The 21,793-nt window shown below is 36.5% G+C and overlaps 1 protein-coding gene across 1 annotated transcript in view; it reads right to left on the bottom strand.

The window, feature by feature from the left end:
* Window positions 1-21,793, bottom strand: part of LOC120532397 — a 319,948-nt gene that overhangs the window by 251,233 nt on the left and 46,922 nt on the right. The window contains exons 2-4 of the mRNA XM_039758350.1: window positions 19,882-19,931; window positions 15,929-16,028; window positions 3,259-3,347 (exon numbers count right to left, since the gene is read on the bottom strand). Of these exons, the coding sequence (XP_039614284.1) occupies window positions 3,259-3,347; window positions 15,929-16,028; window positions 19,882-19,931 (239 nt within the window). The remainder of the gene's footprint in view (window positions 1-3,258; window positions 3,348-15,928; window positions 16,029-19,881; window positions 19,932-21,793) is intronic.

Below are 21,793 nucleotides of genomic sequence, written 5' to 3'. Positions count from 1 at the left end.
GGCAAACAGTCCAAGCAACATTGATTCAAACAGGGGAGATTATGCTTAACTAAAATGCTGGAATTCTAAAAGGAACTTACAAAGCATATGACCAGAGAGGTGCAGATGATATTATTTATCTGAATATTTTCATAAGGTATCACATGTGAGGTTAATCATTAAACTACTAAAAATTACAATTGAGGGTGCAGTGTGTAGACGAGTACAAAACTGGCGTAAGCACTAAAACACATATGCACTATCTGACAGAGGTAGAATTAATTTTAGAATTAGATGATGTTAAAGATGGGACTCCTATTTAAGTAATCTGGACACAAATATAAAAAAGATTTTTAAATGTATAGATGATACCAAAATAGGTGGAATGACATATAATCTAGAATCATCCAAATCAGTACAAAGAGACCTTTTCAGAATACAGGGGTGCACAGATTTGTGGAAAATGAAATAATACTTTTACTTTTACGTACATTGTATGTGCAGGAAGTAGAAATGTTAGATTTGAATACACAATGACAAATTTGAAACTACAAATTATACGTAGGACCTAGAAGCCATAGTAGATTCGTCACTATCTATATCCAGAAATTTCCAAGCTTCAAAAAAGATACAGCAGCAATAGGAAACATCCAGGGGAGAGCAATTAGGCAGATTCCTGAACTACGCGTTATGAGTTATAACAAAATACTGAAGTAGTTTAACCTTTTTAGGTTAATCAAATGGCAATTAAGGGGTGACAGAATTCAAGCATTTGTAATTATCAAAGTAATTAGTATGATCCCAAATGTTACTTTAAAATTGTATTCTTCAACAAGAACATGGGAATACAAATGGAAAATTGTTAAGGGTAGATTCTGTACAAATGTTTGAAAGTTTTGCTTCTTTTACTTTAGGGTCTTACAAAAGTCAACTCACTGTTAATTTAGAAAAAGTAGACAAAATTAACTGCTGAGATTTGTTGGACTAAATGGTCTGTTTTAGTCAGAATTCTCCTAATGTTCTAAATAAGCATTTCTGTTTTATCGCATTGCATATTTTTCTCTTTCTTTGACTCATATTTTCGTTACTTCATTCAAAACACAAAAAAAAATTCTCCTTGGCCTTGATCTTGACATGAACCCTATGGATATCCTTCTTTGGTATATAGCTCAACTTATAATATGTGTAAAGTGCCATGCCATATACTTACATTTTATGATATTCAAGGATTTGAGAACATTCCTCTCAATGAATGTACAATCAAAGTTATAATTTCAAACATACTCAACATTCATTTAGAAACCAATGACACATGAAAAATATTACTAAAACTACACAGACTTGCCACAGGCAATGATTTTGTGTTACTGTTTTTAATGATAAACATTGTCTTCATTGCAATAATTGAATGCTTAATTGAGATATACTAAATTGAATTATGTTCACAATATCTTCAGATTAAACTATACATAGTAGCATCTTTACCAAATATTTTGTCATGTCACCACACTATTGGGCTGTATTGAAAAGGTAGGTGTGTGTGTATGTTGGGGGGGCAATATGTTTCACTCCGGAATGTCTCAATGGTCTTGCGATTTTATTGTTTTCTTAACAGACTTGAGTTATTTCGTCTCTGAAATAACTTGCCACTAACAAAAGTAATTGACACCCATTATTCTTAATTACATAAAATAATACAAATGAAAATGGGACCCTTAGCTTCATATTTTGCTGCACAACCTTTAGATACCTCCATCTATCCATTATCCAACCCGCTATATTCTAACACAGGGTCAATCAAATAAGTGATTCCTATAGTTCTCAATGAGAATTCTACTACTCTCAACAGGTAGTTTGGCCCACTCAACCTGAGCAAACTGCTCCAGCTGTGTTAGGTATGAAAGGGGTCTTCTCCAGACTACATGCTTTAGTGCTTTCCATAGATGTTCAGTAGGATTCAAATCGGGGCTCATAGAAGGCCACTTTAGAATAATCCAATTTCTGTTCTTAGACATTTAAGGAGCTTTTAGCTGCGTGTTTTGAGTCACTATCCTGTTGGAGAATTCATGACCTGTGACGGAGTCAGAACTTTCTGACACTGGGTAATATGTTTCACTCCAGAATGTCTCAATGGTCTTGCGATTTTATTCCTTAACAGACTTGAGGCACTCCATCCCAGGTGCAGCAAAGCAGCCCCAAGACATAACCAAGTTTCCTCAATGTTTCACAGTAAGTTTGGTGTTCTTTTCTGTGTGGGCATTCTCTCAAAAGCATTTTGGCTTGTCAATAAGCATTTTAGTAAATTACAGTCTGGCTTTATGTTTTCCTTTCAGCATTGGAGTCCTGCTGAGTCTTCTTCCATCGAGCCCACTGTGACTCAAAAAATGAAAGAGTTTCGCTTGTATCTCTTTGGAAGTTGTCCTTGGCTTTGGGCTACCATTCTCACTATGCTTCTGCCCATTCTGTGGTCGATTTTCTCTTACAGCTGTGACCAGGAAGGTTGGCTACAGTCCCGTGGACCTTAAACTTCTAATGTTGGAACAACTGTTGGAACATCATGCTGCTTGGAGATGGTCATATAGCTTTTGCCTTTTACATGCTTGTCTATAATCTTCTTTCTGATCTCCTCAGACAACTCCCTCCTTTGCTTTCTCTGGTCCATGTCCAGTGTAGGACACACAATGATACCAAACAGCAGAATGACTACTTTTCATCATTTAAACAGGCTGAATGATTAATTGCACAATTGCAGACATGTGTGATTCTAATTAAAGAAAACAACTACTTTGAAATTTACTGGAATCCAATTTTTGGTGATCTTTTCCACTGGTAACAAAAGGCCATTTTAGAACATTTCTGTAGAATAAGCAACACTTGATCTCTTTTCACACTTCCTTTACTTGATGACACATCAAAGGCATGAAAGTGTACATGAGACAACTGCTTTTCAATTAATCACTTTTCAGGAGTCATGCGGCATCTTTTCAATGAGGATACAAACAAATTTGTCCATGTCTGATTGATAGACAGAAAGATTGTGGAATGCATCAGAATAAAATATAACATGATAAAAAAGCACACCATCAGTCATTAGCAGTTTTAATTTCAGTCAAAGCATGCTATACAGATTTCGTCTACTCAGTCTGTTTTCCTTAACAACCATTAGTTTTGTAATTATTTTTGTAAATACTGTATACCATGCATGGTTTTAATTTCAGGGACAGTGAATATTGCAGATGTTGACCTTCACTAAAAACATATGTAAATGTAATGTAGTACCTTATCTTGTCATTGAATGACTGTAGTAAGTTTTCAACTTCCAGATTTCGTGATGCTTGAGAACTTAGCCCCTCTGCAAGAAGTATTACCTTAACATAGGAAAAGAAAAAATAAAGTAAACAAATTAAAATATACAGAAGCATCCACAGTATTAGCATTAACAAAGCTTACACAAAAGGGAGTAAGCTGATATTATAGATAGATAGATAGATAGATAGATAGATAGATAGATAGATAGATAGATAGATAGATAGATAGATAGATAGATAGATAGATAGATAGATAGATAGATAGATAGATAGATAGATAGATAGATAGATAGATAGATAGATAGATAGATAGATAGATAGATAGATAGATACTTTATTAATCCCAAGGGGAAATTCACATATATATATACACATTATATAAACTACTGAAACCAGTCTAACCAGTGTTTAATTTCAGAATTCAAAGTTTTGCTTCTATTCTGTTTGACCCTATTAAACAAATGTTTTATAGGTATTCAATGAATTGAATGCCTTTTCTATGAGAGGGTACTGTACTGTACTCTGTTATCAATTTAATCATTTTAATTCCTATCTAATAATTTTATAAAAGGTCAAATTACTACTTTCACTGAATGGCTAAGGCCATTGTGATCTTAAAATAAAATAAGGCAAAATTTTTAAAATTACATTTGCAGTAAACAATAAATTTGGCATGTATGTGGTCAAGTTTTCTTGAGCACTGTTGTTCTCCATTAATTCCTCTAACACTGATTCAAATATTTAGTCTTTCAATGTGTGACATACTAATTAGGGAATCCAATCCTGAATTCCCGGCTGAATGGGAACGGCCAAGCTCGCATAAAAGTGTAAAAATCGATCAAGAAAAAACAGAGTTATAGTTGAAAGTAATTAAGTGGCACATTTTTTTGGCCCACGGTGTAGTGTGTTGCTCATTAATTCAGTCAACAACAGACCAGCAGCAGTCAGTCTCCCGTCTCCCACTAAGACCGAGCACAGTGGACTGGGAGGTGTCTGCACTCTGCAGCTCACGAATACCGGCAAGGGGCAGAGTTCGTTGACGTCTGTGGCACGTGCTGTTGACAGCACAGGCTGGTGTCTTTATCAGGCTTTGAACAGCAACTTGAAATTGCAATGCGTCAGTCTGTTGCATCCGCATTAGCTGTGCCAAGAAACTTCCCAACACAGAATGATGACAAGAAACTGGATGCATCAGTAAAAGCTGAAATGGCGGTGTTTCAGAGCAACGGCAAGCGCGGGTGTTGTTTAGAACAAGTTTATCAGTATTTGATGACTGTGCCGCCTACTTCAGTGGAGGCAGAGCGTGCTTTCTCAGCAGCTGGCGTACTCTGCACGAAGGTGCACTCTCGCCTGGACGACCACACACTGGAAACGTTGTGCTTTCTACGCTTTTATTACGCAACTAACTAGATGAATGTATTTATATGATAGCATGAACTGCTTGTAGTTAAGGTTAGTCTTTTATTTGTGTCAACATATTGCAGTAGTTTTAATAAAAATAAGTGTTGGTCGTTCTAAAACCGTTCACGTGCGAGATGCCCGTGCACTGTGTCATTCACGGGAGCCCAGGATTCCCGAATTCCCGGGAATGGATAAACCCGTCCGGGAATAGATTCCCTAGTACTAATGTATGCAACCGTTTTATTTTTTAAAGACGGCAAACCTTCATATATCATTAACATTAATGTAATCTATACTAATAAAAGGCAAAGCCCTCACTCACTCACTCACTGACTGACTCATCACTAATTCTCCAACTTCCCGTGTAGGTAGAAGGCTGAAATTTGGCAGGCTCATTCCTTACAGCTTACTTAAAAAAGTTGGGCAGGTTTCATTTCGAAAATCTATGCGTAATGGTCATAAATGGAACCTATTTTATCGTCCATATACTACAATAGACTTCTGCTCGATGCCCGTGGGAGGCGGAGTTACGCCTCCCACATAATTTAGTGCCTGCCCATATAAGGCCGTCCATCAGCGGCAATCCAATAGAAACACTGCCGCTAAATATTCACGGGTGAAGGACTGTGCTTATGCAGAGGAAGATGAGATGGTCAGGGTGGTGTTTGGCACAAACTCGGCGAAACTGCGAGAGAAACTTTTAAGTGCTGGGTCTTAGCTAACATTAAATACAGCCGTGGACATAGCACGAGATGGCACCAGCACAGCTGGGAAACTTCGATGCATGTACACCGAGCGGCTCACGTAAAATGATGCAGTGCACAGACAAAAAGCAACAGATCCAAAGAGTGCTGAACAAAAACCGAATTACACAATTGAAAAGGCAGCAAAAAATATGAAGCGTCTGATACATACAAGCATATTCATAAATCCAAAACAAAGCACACGTTGGAAAAAGTCAATGTCCCGCTAAAGGAAGACAGTGTAAAAAAAACCCGTGCATGCAGTGTGTCAGGTCTCAGATAAAGAAGAAGACGAGCTGTTTATTGATGCAGTAAGAAACGAATCGATGAATGAAACCTGTCATCTTTACAACGATTGACAAACACGGAATGTAACTTGAACACAACACATCCTACAAATACGAACCTGATTGAAAGAAATAATGATAATCAAATTCTTGATGACAGCAACACTCAGTAACACTCACAAAACAAATACTGTATATTGACAGTCATGTTACGTTATTTTTAAAATGTTCCCTTTTCTTTTCTAGCTTTTTAACACACTACTTCTCGCTGATACGCGGGTATATATATATGTATATATATATATCCCGATCTACATACTCGAATAATGGATACTTTATTCGCCATCAATGATTGTTTTGGTAAAGCCATACTCAGTGTATTCATTAGATGAACGGTAAAAAGTAAGAGCGAGGAAGGATGACTTATTGAGGCATGCAGGCTGTAGTGCGTCAACTCTATCTGAATTGCGATCACATTTGAAAAAGATATCTTTTCAAGTTCTATTTAGTCCATATGAGTCAAACTCAAGGGTCGCGGGCCACATCCGGCCCGGCGTGTAATTATAACCGGACCCCGTGATCATTTTATATACTGTATTATTGTTATTAAAGCCCGGGTATATGAAGCGCTGGTAACACAATAAACTACAGATCCCATAATGCAGCGCTTCAGCTGCCTTGCCGAACACTTACCGCGTTAATCAAGTCTACCTTATGATGCTGCAAGTTATTGCGAAGCTAGCTCACACGATGCTGAAGAGAAAAGTTGATTCTGAAAATAGAGCCTTTAAAAACCGATGGGAGTATATGTTTACTGAACCCGTGTGTCTCATTTGTGGAGCTAATGTGGCTGTAATTACAGAATTTAATCTAAGACGGCACTGAGAGACAAAACATCAGGGTAACCTGAATGCAATGCAGAAGATACAGAAAGCAGCATAATTAAATAAGAATCTGACACTTCAGCGGACTTTCTCTGTTGCCAAGTAATGTTAAACCAAGTCGTCACTACGGTGTTCCCAAATACACACTTTGCTGATAAACCGAGCGCACTGAGTTTGCACTGCGCTTTGGTGACTTCGAAGAACAAAAAAAGTCCGTCTACATGCGGCTCGAACCTTGTGCATGTTTGGTAGCACATATCTGTGTGAGAAGCTCTTCTCAGTGATAAAGACTAACAAAACAGCACACAGGAGTCGCCTCACTGATGAGCACCTGCAATCCATTCTGAGAATCTCCACAACACAGAACCTCACACCAAACAGAAACGAACTTGTTGCCAAAAAAAGATGCCAGGCGTCCAGCTCTAAAATGACATATGAGCAAAGACAACTGAATGATTTGATTTGTTATTGCTGAAAGGAACACATTTTATTTATATTTCTAGGTTTTGTTATGCAGCATGTTCATATTTGAATTTGTATAATTTTGACAGGATATATTTTTATGGAGAGCAAAATCTTTTGGGATATTTAAAATCTAAGTTTATTTTTTATATAAAATTACATAAGAGTAAAGAAATGTGAATGTTTGTTCTTTTAACGTTTACTTTATTTCTAACTTGTATAATTTAGACAGGATATATTTTTATGGAGAGCAAAATATTATAAGTTGTTTAAGGTTTGAGTTGATTTATTCACGAATAATATTCCTGTCTGTTTTTACCATTCCTACCAAAGATATTTCTGTCGACTAAATAAAAATTCCTTCTATTTAAAATTTAAATAGAACTTGAACAAATACGATAGTTCATAATATCCACGCAGACTTGCGTAAGAGCGGAGTCATCCGTTTTAACAAGCAGCGTATTGCACTGATCTGAAATAGCTGTGTGTGTATATATGTAGATATGTATGTATATGTATATATATGTTTATATATGTGTGTGTGTATGTATGTATATATATGTATTTGTGTGTATATATGTGTGTGTATGTATGTATGTGTGTATGTATTTATGTGTGTGTGTATATGTATGTGTATATATGTAGATATATATATATGTATGACAACAACACTCATCACTCACAACAGTGACAAAACAATTACATTGACAATCATGTTACGTTATTTTCAAAATGTTTCCTTTTCTTTTTCATTGCTTCTTTAACACACTACTTCTCCGCTGCGAAGCGCGGGTATTTTGCTAGTGTATATATATGACAGCAACACTCATATCAATGACAAAACAATTACATTAACAATCATGTTACGTTATTTTTAAAATTTTTCCTTTTCTTTTTCATAACTTCATAAAGCGCAATTGTTGTGTTATGTTTGTACCTTTTGTGAAAATGTTTCTTTGATATTTGGACTTCAGGCTTCATACATTATATAGTTTATGCCTACATTTTGTCATCTACTACTAGAATATAAAAACGTTTCTGTTTTCACAATGTGTTTACACAGATTACTGTAGAAACGGAACAGACATGAAATGCGTGTGTTCCAAATAACAATCTATTATTTCCACTCTAAAACTCCACTGCACTCCCAGATACTCAATCAAGGCATGAGCTGAGAGAAGTTCGTGCACGTTCTAAATTGGTGGGAGGATGGAATAGCCGGCTGCTTCTAGATTATCTTTATCAGCACATTTAGAGGACAAAGGACACAGGCAGAGAGGTGTGAAGGGATTTAAGAAGCAATTTAAGGTGGGACTGAATTACGAGTTTTTTCGTAGGCTCTGGTAATTCTAGTGTTAACACACTACTTCTCCGCTGCGAAGTGCGGGTATTCTGCTAGTCTATATATATATAAAAGCCAAATACCACTGACTCACTCATCACGAAATCTCCCAAACCATGAGGACGTGCTAAGAAACTGTTTTAAAAATTTCGTGGTACTAGAGCAAAATTTCTTATAGTTTTTTAGACCCGTTTATATGTCTTTCCACTTTTCATGAGGGAACTACTTAACGGATTTAGATCGGGTTTTTTTGTATAATTTGCTTGAACATTCCATTGATTTTGCAACTTTCTCATCACGCTAAGTATCATAGTTCACTTGTGGTACCAATTTATTAGCACAAATCCAAGAGAGACTCATCGGGCTGCAAGGAGGGGGGCAGGGCCCTCCTCACTCACGAGTCTGCCTTGGAGCGTAACCTTAACTCCGTTTAGTTGGTGAACGAGAGAACTACTTAAAGCAAATTATAGAAAAAAAAAAAGATGTAAATCCATTAACATTCTGGTTGATTTTGCAACTTCTCTCGTTGCGCTAAGAATCATAGTTCGCTTGCAGGAGCAATATATTTACACTAATCCGAGACAGAGGCTGTGGGCCGAGGGGAGGGGGAAGAGTGATGTCAGGAGTAGAGAGCTGGGTGGGGTTTCACTAATACGCAGGCGAAGCCGCAGGGAATAGCTAGTATAATATATAATGACCAGGAAAGGTGGAGAGCCTTTTGTCTAACATTAGAAAGTGATTGTATTCTTGAACAAATAAAGACCACAGACTCTGGAGAGGTTTAAGTCTACCAGAATTCTGTTAGAATCTGGACACCTTGTTTTCATCTCTTCATCGATTAAATGAATGACATTACTATTAGACTTATTAATTTTATACAAAAATTTAGAAGGATATTCAGTAGTATCTGTTTTTATCTTTGTAAATATATTTTTAGCACTAGTTGAACACGCAGACCTCCTACTCTCAAATAGATTGCAAATGAAAGGATTGAAGCTCACCAATACAGTATAATGATAAACTTGAATATGAATTTTAAACATAGAGGCTCCAATAGATGTCAAAGATGTGGAGCTGTTGACTTGTTAGTACATATGTGTTTGTCTAGTTCTCAAATAAAAGAGAATGGAAAACATAGTGAGAGGCGGTATCATGTGGAAGTCAAAAACAAAAGAAAAGTGTTATTGGAAAAAATAAAAACATAAAGACTAACCATTACAAGAATGTGGTGAAACATTAAACCAGAAGCTTTACGTACTGTGTGTTACAGCTGTAGTGGGTCCAGTGTAAAAGAGGTGAGGAAGTATGTGTCAACTTGTGGAAGCTGTATGTCATCTGTGTGTGCATGTACTTTGTATTCTTATTTAAGTTGCTTTCTATTTGTAAAAGCTTAAGAGCATGGACCACAGGGAGGGGGCACCAGGTTGGCTGGTATATGGTGTGGAAGAGATTGCTACAGAACTCTTTTGTACAGGACATCACCAATAGCAGTATCCAGTAATGTTATAAATGTGATGCAAAATTGATTGATCCAAAGCAACAAACTGGACAAAAACATCAGCATTGAAGCCTAAAATTAGTACATACTTAATACACTGTGTGATTAAATAAATGTTTACCACCAAAAAAAATAAAATTTACTAATTACTTTTCCTCACTGAAATGTGCTGTCTCCCGTTGATCTATTTCTATCACATTCTAAAATAAAGAATCTCCATGAGCTATATAATAAAAAATCGGGGTGCATTCTGTTCCATTAAGGCTTGGGTCCATTGCTTAGTTGGTGTTTTGTGTCTGTGTGTTTTTAAATCCGCCTATATTTTTTTTACTTCAAAAATTGGTTAATGGTGGTTCTTGATCCATATTGCAAAGTGAATGGTGACATTCGGGTGGACAACTGTGGTGACTTTTTCAAAAATGCAAGGTTGTGCATTTCAAAGTTATTGACAGGTATGGTGTACACAGTAAAATGAACTGTACGCTTGACCAAGTACATGACCGTGGGCTGAATGCTGCACAGATGATGTCAAATATAACATCATAAAACGTAGTTAATAGGTTACACTAGTACTTAAGCCACTTTTGGACCCATTCTTTTCTAAGAATAAAGGGGGTGTTGTTTTGTAGATGCAGGCTGGTTAAACCTAACCCACAATGATGTAAAATGACAGGAGATACAGTAATGCAGGTCACAATTTAGGGGGTGCTGTCACCTTGTTCATGAGTGGAATGTGGTAAGAAGTTTGTTAGGTTTTATAAATACCAGAGTCATGTGAGTAATAAAGATGATCCGCCAGCCTGTGGAACACAGGTTGCATTCAGCACCTGTTGGTGTGTTTCTTATCCTGTCAAGTATGTGGTTTGAACGTGTGCACCTCTCACGCAACACAGCAATCTCAGTTACTTCAACAAAATTAACGCCATTGTCATGAGTTACCGAGGTTGTTTCAATGTCAGACCTGCGGTGTGATTGCCTGACCATAGATAACTTGCCTTTCTTGTCAGTGGTGCAAGGGGTGTTCATATTGTGTGCGTGTCATCAAGGGCTTCATTGTGAGTGGTGTGTAGCTGTGCATGTAGTATCAGAGCAGAATTCTGCAGCCACCATGGCCCACATCATCAATTTATGGCTCACACTGCACATGCTGCATGGCTGCACTTTTGTTGTTTGTAGGCATGTTGCACTTCAACAGGGTATGTGGCTGTGCATATCCTGTCAGGTCAGGTGCATCGTTGCATCTGTGCAAGCGAAAGAGGAATTCAAAGCCAAATTTCAGTGTTACCATGAGGTAGACGCCAAAATTATGGGTCACATGGTATGTATTATGGTATAAGTTGTCACTTCAAAGGAAGATCAAGCTTCAAAGGCCAGGGCTGGGTGTTTGTTTTGTGACAGATAGACAACCCTTATAATTTTTATATATAAAGATTGTCATTTCTGTAATCCAGCTACATTCAATGTATGGAAGGTGAGATATATATATATATATATATATATATATATATATATATATATATATATATATATATATATATATATATATATATATACTATTATAGCGAAGCCCGCCGTAGCATATGGTGGTGTAAGAATAGGAACGGAAAACGGTGAGAAAGAAATTCAGTATAACAAAGGCTTAGAAAACCACCATTGCAGTATAACGAAAATATCAAGGAGCGAAACCAATGCCAATAGTCGAGAGAGTACCTTCCTGTAGCAGGCTACAGAAAAAATAGACATACATAGATAGACGCCACATTCACTGTGTTGCCCAGTCAACACGATAAGTCAGCGCGTCCACCCTATTGCGAGTGGTAAAAGTGCCATTTAAACTAATACAAGTAGACGTGGAAACAATTTTTTCTGATGAAAAAACAATAACGTTTTAAGCAGTATCGTTTACATACAACAGATTTTGGCGAATCGTTTACATGCAATTATTTATATCCATTTATACACTAAATGCGTGCGTATCCCATGGTCTTAGAGTTGGTGGGCGTGGCTCTCTGTCTTGCGTGCGGTGTAAAGTCAACGTGGCTCAGAGGTGCATGTGGACTTTTGCACAGACGAAAGCGACTAAGGCTGTGTTTGGTGAATTGTTGCATACCTCGAGAGCGACGCTGGACTCGGGAGGAAGGTTACAGTTGGCGTGCATGACACTGTCGTGCGTATCCCATGAGGTGGAAGGAGGATTAGAGTTGGTGGGCGGGGCTCTGTCGAGCTTATCTCATGGTCTTGGAGTTGGCGGGCTCTGTCTTGCTTGCGTCACTGTCTTGCGTGCCCTTAGTGAATTATATATATAGATTATTGGATCATCGTAACTTAATAGTTGTCATTTAATTCAGAGGAACAGATCTGCACTAATTCTCCCAGCAAGCTTCAGAAATGAAAAAGTGAAATGTATAGATAAAGATAGAGAAATTGTATATTTAGATGATATAACAGATGTAAACAACATACATTTTTTGTAATGTGTATTTATATATATTATCACAGCAAAACAGTAGTGTGCCGGTGACAGTGGAGTGATCACCGGCCACTTTATTAGTTACACCTTGCTAGCACTGGGCCACTTTGGCCTCCAGACTGCCGTAATTTTTCATGGCATAGATTCAGCAAGGTTCTGAAAACATTCCTCAGGGATTTTGGACCATATTGACATGACAGCATCTTTCAGCTGCTGCAGATTTGTTGGCTGCATATCCATGATGCGAATCTCCCGTTCCACCACATCCCAAAGGTGCTCTACTGGATTGAGATCTGGTGACTGTGGAGGCCATTTGACTACAGTGAACTGATTGTCATGTTCAAGAAAAAAATCCGAGATGATATTGGTTTTGTGACAGGGTACGTTATCCTACTGTAGGTGGCTGTCAGAAGATGAGTGCACTGTGGTCATAAAGGGATGGACATGGTCAGCAACAATACTCAGGCACACTGTGGCATTTAAATGATGCTCAGCTGGTACTAAGGGGCCCACAGTGTGCCAAGAAAATATCCCCCACACCATTACACCACCATCATCAGCCTGAACCGTTAATACAAGGCAGGATGGATCCATGCTTTCATGTTGTTGATGCCAAATTTTGACCCTACCATCCAAAGGTCACAGCAGAAATCGAGACTCATCAGACCAGGCAATGTTTTTCCAATCTTCTATTGTCCAATAATGTTGAGCCCATGTGAAGTTTAGCCTTAGTTGCATGTTCTTAGCTGACAAGAGTGGCTGGCATCCGTTGTGGTCTCCTGCTGCTGTAGCCCATCTGCTTCAAGGTTTGATGTACTGTGCATTCACAGATACTCTTCTGCATACCTCGGATTGTAATGAGTGGTTATTTCCATTACTGATGCCTTTCTATCAGCTAAAACCAGTCTGGCCATTCTCCTCTGACCTCTAGCATCAACAAGGCATTTTCACCCAGAGAACTGCCGCTTACTGGATATTTTCCGTTTTTCTGACCATTCTCTGTAAACCCTAGAGATGGCTGTATGTTAAAATCCCAGTAGATCAGCAGTTTCTGAAATACTCAGATCAGCCCGTTTGGCACCAACAACCATGTCGTGTTCAAATTATATCCATGTCTAGGCAAGTCCATAAAAATTACTAAATAATAATAGTAAAATCAAATAGTTATGAATTTCGACAATTGATTAAGCCTTTTTCAGTAAGGGTTCTTTGTGGCACTGAATCAGATTTTAGAGTTTTTCACATAAAGATTTTTTTATCGGTTATTAGAATGTATTCTGTGGAGTTTTCATTGAGATTTTGTTTTCCCCAGGGCACCACCTTGTGTTGCCATCATCACAGCATGAAAGACATTTACTAGGGTATGTGGTTCTGGATGTTACATAGCTGATGTCATGAATGCAGCGCTATGTTGTATGTGAAACTATCCATGTTTCTGGATATCAAAGAAAAAGCTGTCTTTGTGGATGTGTTAGTTGTGCTATTAAGAAGTACTGGCTCTGGCTTCTGCTTTGACTCTCGGGATTTATATTTCAATAGTGATTTTCAAAAGGATTGATCTGTGGTCTCAACTTTCCCTTTACACTTGATAGCCTTTCATGCACAAACAGAACTCTAGCTGAGTCCACATATTCAGATAATTTTCCTAAAACATTTGTGACACTGATAGCAGGTCCCTTATTTTGTCACCATTTTCAAATTTCTATACCATTAGGGTCCAGAAACTGTACAACTAAGATGGGCAGCTTTAGTTATTCTTGCAGAGTCTTATGCAACAGCTCCTCGGTATTCAGCTAAATACTTAATGTTGAAACTTCCCACTTCACTTACTACATTTTAGCCTTGGGGCTTCAAACAACTGTGCTACTTTCTTTTTCAGGTTCCTTATGTAGCCCCTCTAAATCTAATATTTCATTTGGTCCATCGCCAAGCTAGCTATCCTCCTTGAACAAGCATAAATCCAGGCATGAATGGCCCTATACTCTGCTCACAGCATTCTACAGTACAATATAAAAAGTATAGAAGAATGAATAATTATCACAGGCTAGAGTAGCATTTGTAATATAGCCATGTACAGCATAGAATCTGTTCAGCACAGTTTTATTCCCAGGATTTGTACCATATGTTTTGTGTCACAATGTACACAATAATAATGGTTTATTTCAGTAAGGTCCTTTTGTCACCTTTTCTACTCCATTTTGTTTTAAATATGCTTTCAGGGTTGTTTTGCTCATATTTTTCATCAGGGTAACAGATGATCTGCCAAAATGTGTATATTCATTTTGAGAGAAAACTGAAAACATGCAAAAATGTAAGTGTTTGATATGGAAACAAAAATCTAAACATATTTTCCCACCTGAAATGAGGACCAAAGATAAAACAAAAACCTTTTTTTTTATTTTTAAATAAGACCATGAAAGGACTTAGACGTTTTGTGTTAACATATACAATGAGAAATGAAGCTAGCACAGTGAGACACATCTACAGTTAGCAGTCAGAAGAAACATTGTGTAAACCTCCTTCACATGCTATCACAGTATGACAACTGTAAATACAGAAACAGGGTGTAGAGACAGCTGGATGTAAATATATGTTATTTCCCATTTCATTGTGACATATTTTTAAATTGCTTACACAATAATATGATGATAATTAGAAATGCCCCTGAAGATCAAACTGAGGATCTGTTGATAAAAAGGTGCCTTAGAAAGCTGAATCTTAATGGGTCTACACAGCAGCCTCAGCAAAGAGATACATAAAAAACCCACTAACAATACAACTTACTGTTTCATGTACATGAATTTAAAAATTTAGTTTAGTCTTGAGAAAATCAATAAGAAACGTAACAACTGTCACACATATGCATCAGAGGAGCTGAGAGGCCGTCCAGTGAGGGCAACTGACCCCAGCCCTTCTGGTAGAGCTGCCATAAAATCCGGGCATCCTGTCATTTACTGACTAACCCGGACAAAGCCCCACTAGCAATGACTTGACTACATAGCTCATCCATTTACCATTTGCCTGAGTTTTCCCACTGAACCGCATTTTGTTTTGTTTTTGCTTTTCTCTCCAGACAATGAAAGAGTTGGTGCCCCAAAATTTCTTGGAGTCTTGAAACTGTCATTCCTCCACCCAGCAACAAAACACTAATATTACAAAAAAACTATAGTAATAATAAGAATAGCATGCATTTTGTATTAAGAACATTCAAAGTTTCTTATTTTACATGATTTTCAAACAGATAACCAGAAATAACTACCTCAAAAAAATAACAGCCAGACCTAAAGTACTTGATATCTTACAGAATAACAAAATTTGACTGCATCCTTTATATTGTTCTTACAAAGGCAATATTTTACCCACACAACTGTACAGAGATAACTATAACGAAATAAATGAGGCATTTCTTAAAAAAAGCATTAGTTTTGATGAAGTGCTGATATACAGTATATAAGCAATACCTTGGGTTTCCGTCTCTAAATGTAATGAGTAATATAAAATAATGTGAGTGCTACTTCTGAAACACGCTTATTTAAAGCTGACCGAGTACTCACCTGTCTTTCTAGCTGCATCACTTGCGCCTTTAATAAATTCACCCGCTTCTCATCATACTTCTCTCCGCTGCCTTCATTAAGCAGCTGCTGATATTGAGACCTGTGTAGCATATTTTAAATATAACTAAATGTCTATTATAAACTTTTTAAAAAATACTGTGTATATGAACTACAGCTTTGTACACAATGCAAACTTTTTTCAATACAAAGTGAGCTTTTTTATAAAATAAAATGAAAGTTAAGTTACATTCATTCCATTTTTACATAAATAATAATAGGAAATGGCACTTAAATTGAATCACAGTTTCAGAAATGAACATTACAGTATATTTTCAATCCTATTCACTGGACACAATTACTATGACTTTATAGCACAGAATGTTACTGATTCTCTCAGAAGACCTTCTCTAATTAAAAAAACATGTCAATAATGACAAAAATATTATTATCCTTCCACTTTTTTTTATAGAAACTCAAAATTTTCTCTGATCAAAGATGAAGCTGGCAAACACTTGTTTGGCATCTGCCATTTTTTATTTCCAATTTAATAGAACAGATACTTTGTTTTTGATTTATGACTATATTATTTTAAAGAAAATTGCATGGGCAAAATATTAGTATCTTTGACACTCTCTTTGGAAACAACAACTGCAATTAAGCACTTTCTGTAGCTATGAATGAGATATCAACTCTTCTCCAATGGTCATTTTGGCCCACTCTTTTAAAGCAAACTGCTCCTGTTCTTTCTGGTTTGGCAGATGCCTTCTCCCAGATGAGAGATTCAGCTTTTTCCACCATTGTTCAAAAGGGATTCAGATCAGGACTTAAAGCGCATCACTTCAATGCAGTGTTTTCTTCTCAACCATTCTTGAATCCTTTATAAAGTATGTTTTGGGGTCTTTATTCTGTTGGGGGACCCATGACCTGCAGCTGAGACACAAATGTCTGACATTGGGCCTATACATTTCACTCCAAAATGCCCTGAACGTCTTCTGATTTCATTGTGCTGCACATGATTTGAAGGTACGCAGTGCTAGAGGCAGCAAGGCAACCCCAAAACATCACTGACCGTCCCCAACTTTTCACAGTAGAGATGGTGTTCTTTTCTTTGAAAATGTTAATTTTGCTTTTTGTGAACACAAAGTTGGTGTCATTTATAAAAATCTGTTTAAAGAACATTTTTCCAAAATTTTTGTCAACACTCATTTTAGCAAATTGTACTTGACCTTTTTTGTTGTTCTGTTCTTGAAGTGGAGTTTTTCTGGGTCTTCTACCATGAAGCTCATTTTAATTCAAGAACAAATTATGTGACTTGAAATTGTTGCACCTTGTGCTTGAAGGTCAGCTTGGATCTGTTTTGAAGTTTTCCTTGTTTTTTTTTTTCTACATCGATCAAAGTGTCTTGCTCTTCAATCTTGGCTCAACTGCACTCATACAACTGCATCCAGAAATGTTAGCAGCAGTTCCATGATCTTTGATCATCAAGCTGTTCGGACATGGTCTTCTAGCCTTCACCTTAGCTATGTTTGGCTGTTATCTTCTTTCTTACCTTCTCAGACATCTCACTGCTTGTCCTTCTCGTTTCCATACTTAGCATGATGCACACAGGAATATAAAGCAGCTAAGCAAGTTCATTTCTGCATTTTCAACTGAGTAATTATAAGCCACCTTTGATATTATTTAAAAGAGGATCACTGCAACACAAGTGCTTCTTATAACTTCTAATGGCTTACAATAATTTTATCCAGGTCATTTTGGAATTGTTTTGTAGAATATGCAAGAATTTAGTTCTTTTCAAACTATTTTTGTTTTGTTTAACTGCAAATCAAAGAAATGCATGAATAGGTGACAGAATTTCTTCTAATTTCAAAGAACATATGGTGCATTAGTTGAATAAAATTCAAAGGTACAACATATTTTAGTCCTATCTATAGGTGGGGAAAGTATTCCCCATGATTTCAAAGTTGAGATGCAATAGTAAAATTATTGCCATAGCCTTTAGGACCAGGTAAAAAAACACCAGTCAAAATTACTACTTTTCTTATTAGAAAGGGATCTGGGAATTCTTTCTTTAAGAGCAAACCGGGAGAGTTTGTCAATAAACAGTCAGGGCCTAAATACCAAACAATGTGAACTAAACATCAAAATTCACAGGAGAAAACAATAATAGATGTCAAAAACTCCTAAAGCTAACTCAAAATCCTTAACCCTTGTTACATCCAAAAATGATGGTTTTGTTTGAGAAAGTCAAAGCTTGGACGTCAAAGTGAATGCACAGCCATCTTTTAAAACTGGTGCATGATACTATCAGATTCCATGCCCACACGTCATCATACACCATGCCAGAGCGACCAACAACAGACACTGTTACTATGAACAAAATGGCAACCACCAAGAAAATAACACAGACAAATATACAACAAAATGGCACCAAAGTGATGTAATTAAAAATAGACAATAACTTCAAAAATAAAAAGTAACAAAATAAAAATGTGATCATAACAACAATATTTAGCTGGTCTGACTGTTCAGATATTATTCAGTGAAAGCTTTGCATTGCAAATTTAAACCTCTAAAATACATGCAGGATACAATTGGCAAAAAAAGACAACAAAAATTAAATTAAATACAATAGAGTCCATATTTCTAAAACTGGAACTTTAATAGGATATTATAGGTAACCAGCTCAAGGGCATAAAAGAACTAAGACTAAATGGTATGAACTGAACTGTTATCCTAGAAATTCAAATTGCTGTTTAGTTAGTCATCCACACTGTTAAACAATCCAGCAGCAACATACACTTATTATTTAAATTTTATAGCAGCTTTTTCTTTTTTTTACTGCAATTCTAGAGCTTTATTAAGCAAACAGAAGAACTCAGAAGGATAAAAGTGCAATGTTGTTTACAGGGATATAAAGACATATAATAAATATCGAAGTGGGGTTATTTTTATATTATCTACTGGACTGTGAAAGGGTGCTGATGGTGCTAGTATTTTTTATCAGTAGACACAATAGCACAGTGGTCAACACTACTGTCTTATGGATCCAGCATCCTATGTTTGACTTAATCACCATTTCTGTGGTGTTTGTACATTCTCTCTGTGACTGCTTGGGTTTCCTAGCACATTGTAACATGTTAAGTTACCTGATGACTTTAATTTGGACTGCATGTGTGTGAAAGACAGTCTTGAGACACTCTGGCATCCTATCTAGGCGTGACATTTTCCTGGTTCTCAATGCTGCTGGAGGAGGCTTCAGTCCTCTGTGGCACTGAATTGGATTAGTGGGGTTGGAGAATGTATGTACTGTATATACAGTATATTTTACTTTCTTTCCTTTCTTTTTCCCTTTGTCAACCTAAATTTGATTACTCTTGATAAATTGTGTTTTAAAAAGCTAACAAACTATTTATTAAAAAATAGTAGGCTTCATGCAAATGTAATACTGTGTACAAATGTACTACTGTACTCTTTTCTCATTTTGAATTATTACCGCTACAGAATAAGTCTTACATAAAATTATGTTTTGGTCAGTTTTTTGAAGATGCCTAAAATCCATTTGAGCTTTGTGTTTTTTTCTTGATGATAAGATGAAACCATCAAATCTAAATGAGCATTTTCTATGTCAATATCCATATGGACATGAATGCTCCTAAACCCAAGATTATGATCTTCTTCTGGTGCATGTAGTTATTTGAACACCCAGGTATCTTTAACTGGTGAAGCCAACTAAAATAACATTAGGGGCCAGTCTTCAGCAGACTTTCTTTGTCATGGGATGCCACACATTTTCAAGTAGTCATAACTTTACATTCATTGAACCGTAAAGTGGAATGATGAGTAAGGATATTACATATGCAAAAGTAAACATTAAAATAGTGTAAAATAATAACATTCTTACATGTTAATAATACAAAACATTTACAGCATACAAATTAAACACAACTTACTTCAAATCTTCAAGATCCTGCTTTAATTTGATGTTTTCCTGATTAAGTTTCTGTAAAGAAAATGATTAAAAATTAGTCATTCTACAGTAAAATTACAGCTGCAAAATTAATTATTTCATAATTACTAAGATTCTTAATTTTAGAAACAGGAAAGGAAACACTAGGTTAGAGGTCTGGAAATTATGGTAGGTCCTCCATTGGATCTCCTTCGAGTATGGCTTTATTTGGCTAAATTTTTACTTTAATATGCAAGTAAAAATGTTTTTCACACAGGAAAATAAAAATGTCTTATTCAAACATATACATATCTTAATACTGTAATCCTAATTGTAACATGCAGTCAGGAGTATGATTAGGCTTCTTCTCCTATGGGGACTATTTACAGAATACAGGAAAGGGATTTGGCCAAAGTCAGAAATCTCCTATTCGATAACACAAAAGGTGTACTGTAGGTTAGGATGATTGGGACAGAGCTTTCTTAATTATAACATGCAATGAAATTATGTTCTCTGTGAAAGGAAATTAAATGTCTGTTGGGATTATATATCTGCCTACTGCCAGCTGGAAAATTTAAACCAGATATAAATAAAACTAAATTTAATTGATGTTAATGCAACTCACCTATCTACAACTATATGAAGAGACAAACCAATGTAACCAGGACCAACAAAAGGTGTAGTATTAGTTACTTTAAAGTGCAAATTATATACATGCGTGATCCTAGATGGATCCAAGAAACAGAGAAGCCCCTTATGATATCATTTTATACAGAACCTGAAGAATTGTATTGTTTAGTGAAACAAACTTGACGGTGTTGGGAGTCATGGATAGCCAGATTCTATTCAACCGGTAGCTGATGCAAGATTTGGACCTTGAGGTTATTATTATTGTTAGAACTAGGGGGCTTACCCCCTGCTTGCGCTACGCGTCAGACACTTCGCGTTTCATCCACTCGTGTTGTAAAGAAGGGAGCTGAACAGACCCCAAGGAGATGCAGTCGCTCCTCCGAAACTCCCTCTTAAACGGTGATACAATGGGAAACAAATATTTTTTTTTACCTCATGTTTGCTTGATCAGCTGTTGGCTAGCTTGACCTGCATCTCGTGCAGCACTTCGAACATTTAAAAGCCTGTACAGCAGCTGTCCTACTCTTTGTCTTTTATTTCCGCCCCGGACGTGGTTAAATCTCTTGGCACAAACTCTCATCTCGCGGGACGCGAGTTCTTGATATTTTTTAGTTTATAATCTAAAAATGGAATAAGAATCGGATAATCTAACAACATCACATTAAAGTTCGATAAATTCTGAAAAGAATGATACCAAACATATATATGTAGGTTTTAAAATAATCCCAATTTAAAGCGTGACAAAAAACGTGACATAAAAACATCACATAAAATTGTTGCACTTTTACTGTAGGCTTAGGATTTTATATATATAGCGTAGATTTCCAATTTGCTTAAAACCCTTATCCAAGGTGACTTATAAAATTTCAGACATATAATTGGCTAAATTAATTAAATTGGAGCCCAGGCAGATGAAGTGACTTGCTTATGGTCACATGGTGTCAAGAGTTAGGATTTCAACTCATAACCCAAAGTCTAATGACTTAACTACAATGCCACAATTCTGTCACTTTCATACAGAGATTGTAGCAAGGTTCTACATAAAACAATGACTTCACTGAGCACAGACTAGTTAAATACGGTAAGTTTTTATTGTGTTGAACTTTATTGACTTTTGACAATTACAGTAGATACATGCAGGAACAAGTTAAAATATTCACACTTCTATTTTATGTTATTTCTTCTTATTTAAAACACAAAAACACAGTACACTGCTTGCATACATATCATAGTGATAGATTTTACTTTCAGGCTGTCTTGATTGAATGTATTAGTTTTCTCAATTC

The sequence above is a fragment of the Polypterus senegalus genome, chromosome 7, assembly GCF_016835505.1.
Source record: "Polypterus senegalus isolate Bchr_013 chromosome 7, ASM1683550v1, whole genome shotgun sequence".
NCBI lineage: Eukaryota > Metazoa > Chordata > Cladistia > Polypteriformes > Polypteridae > Polypterus > Polypterus senegalus.
This window is presented reverse-complemented; position numbering and strand designations above follow the sequence as displayed.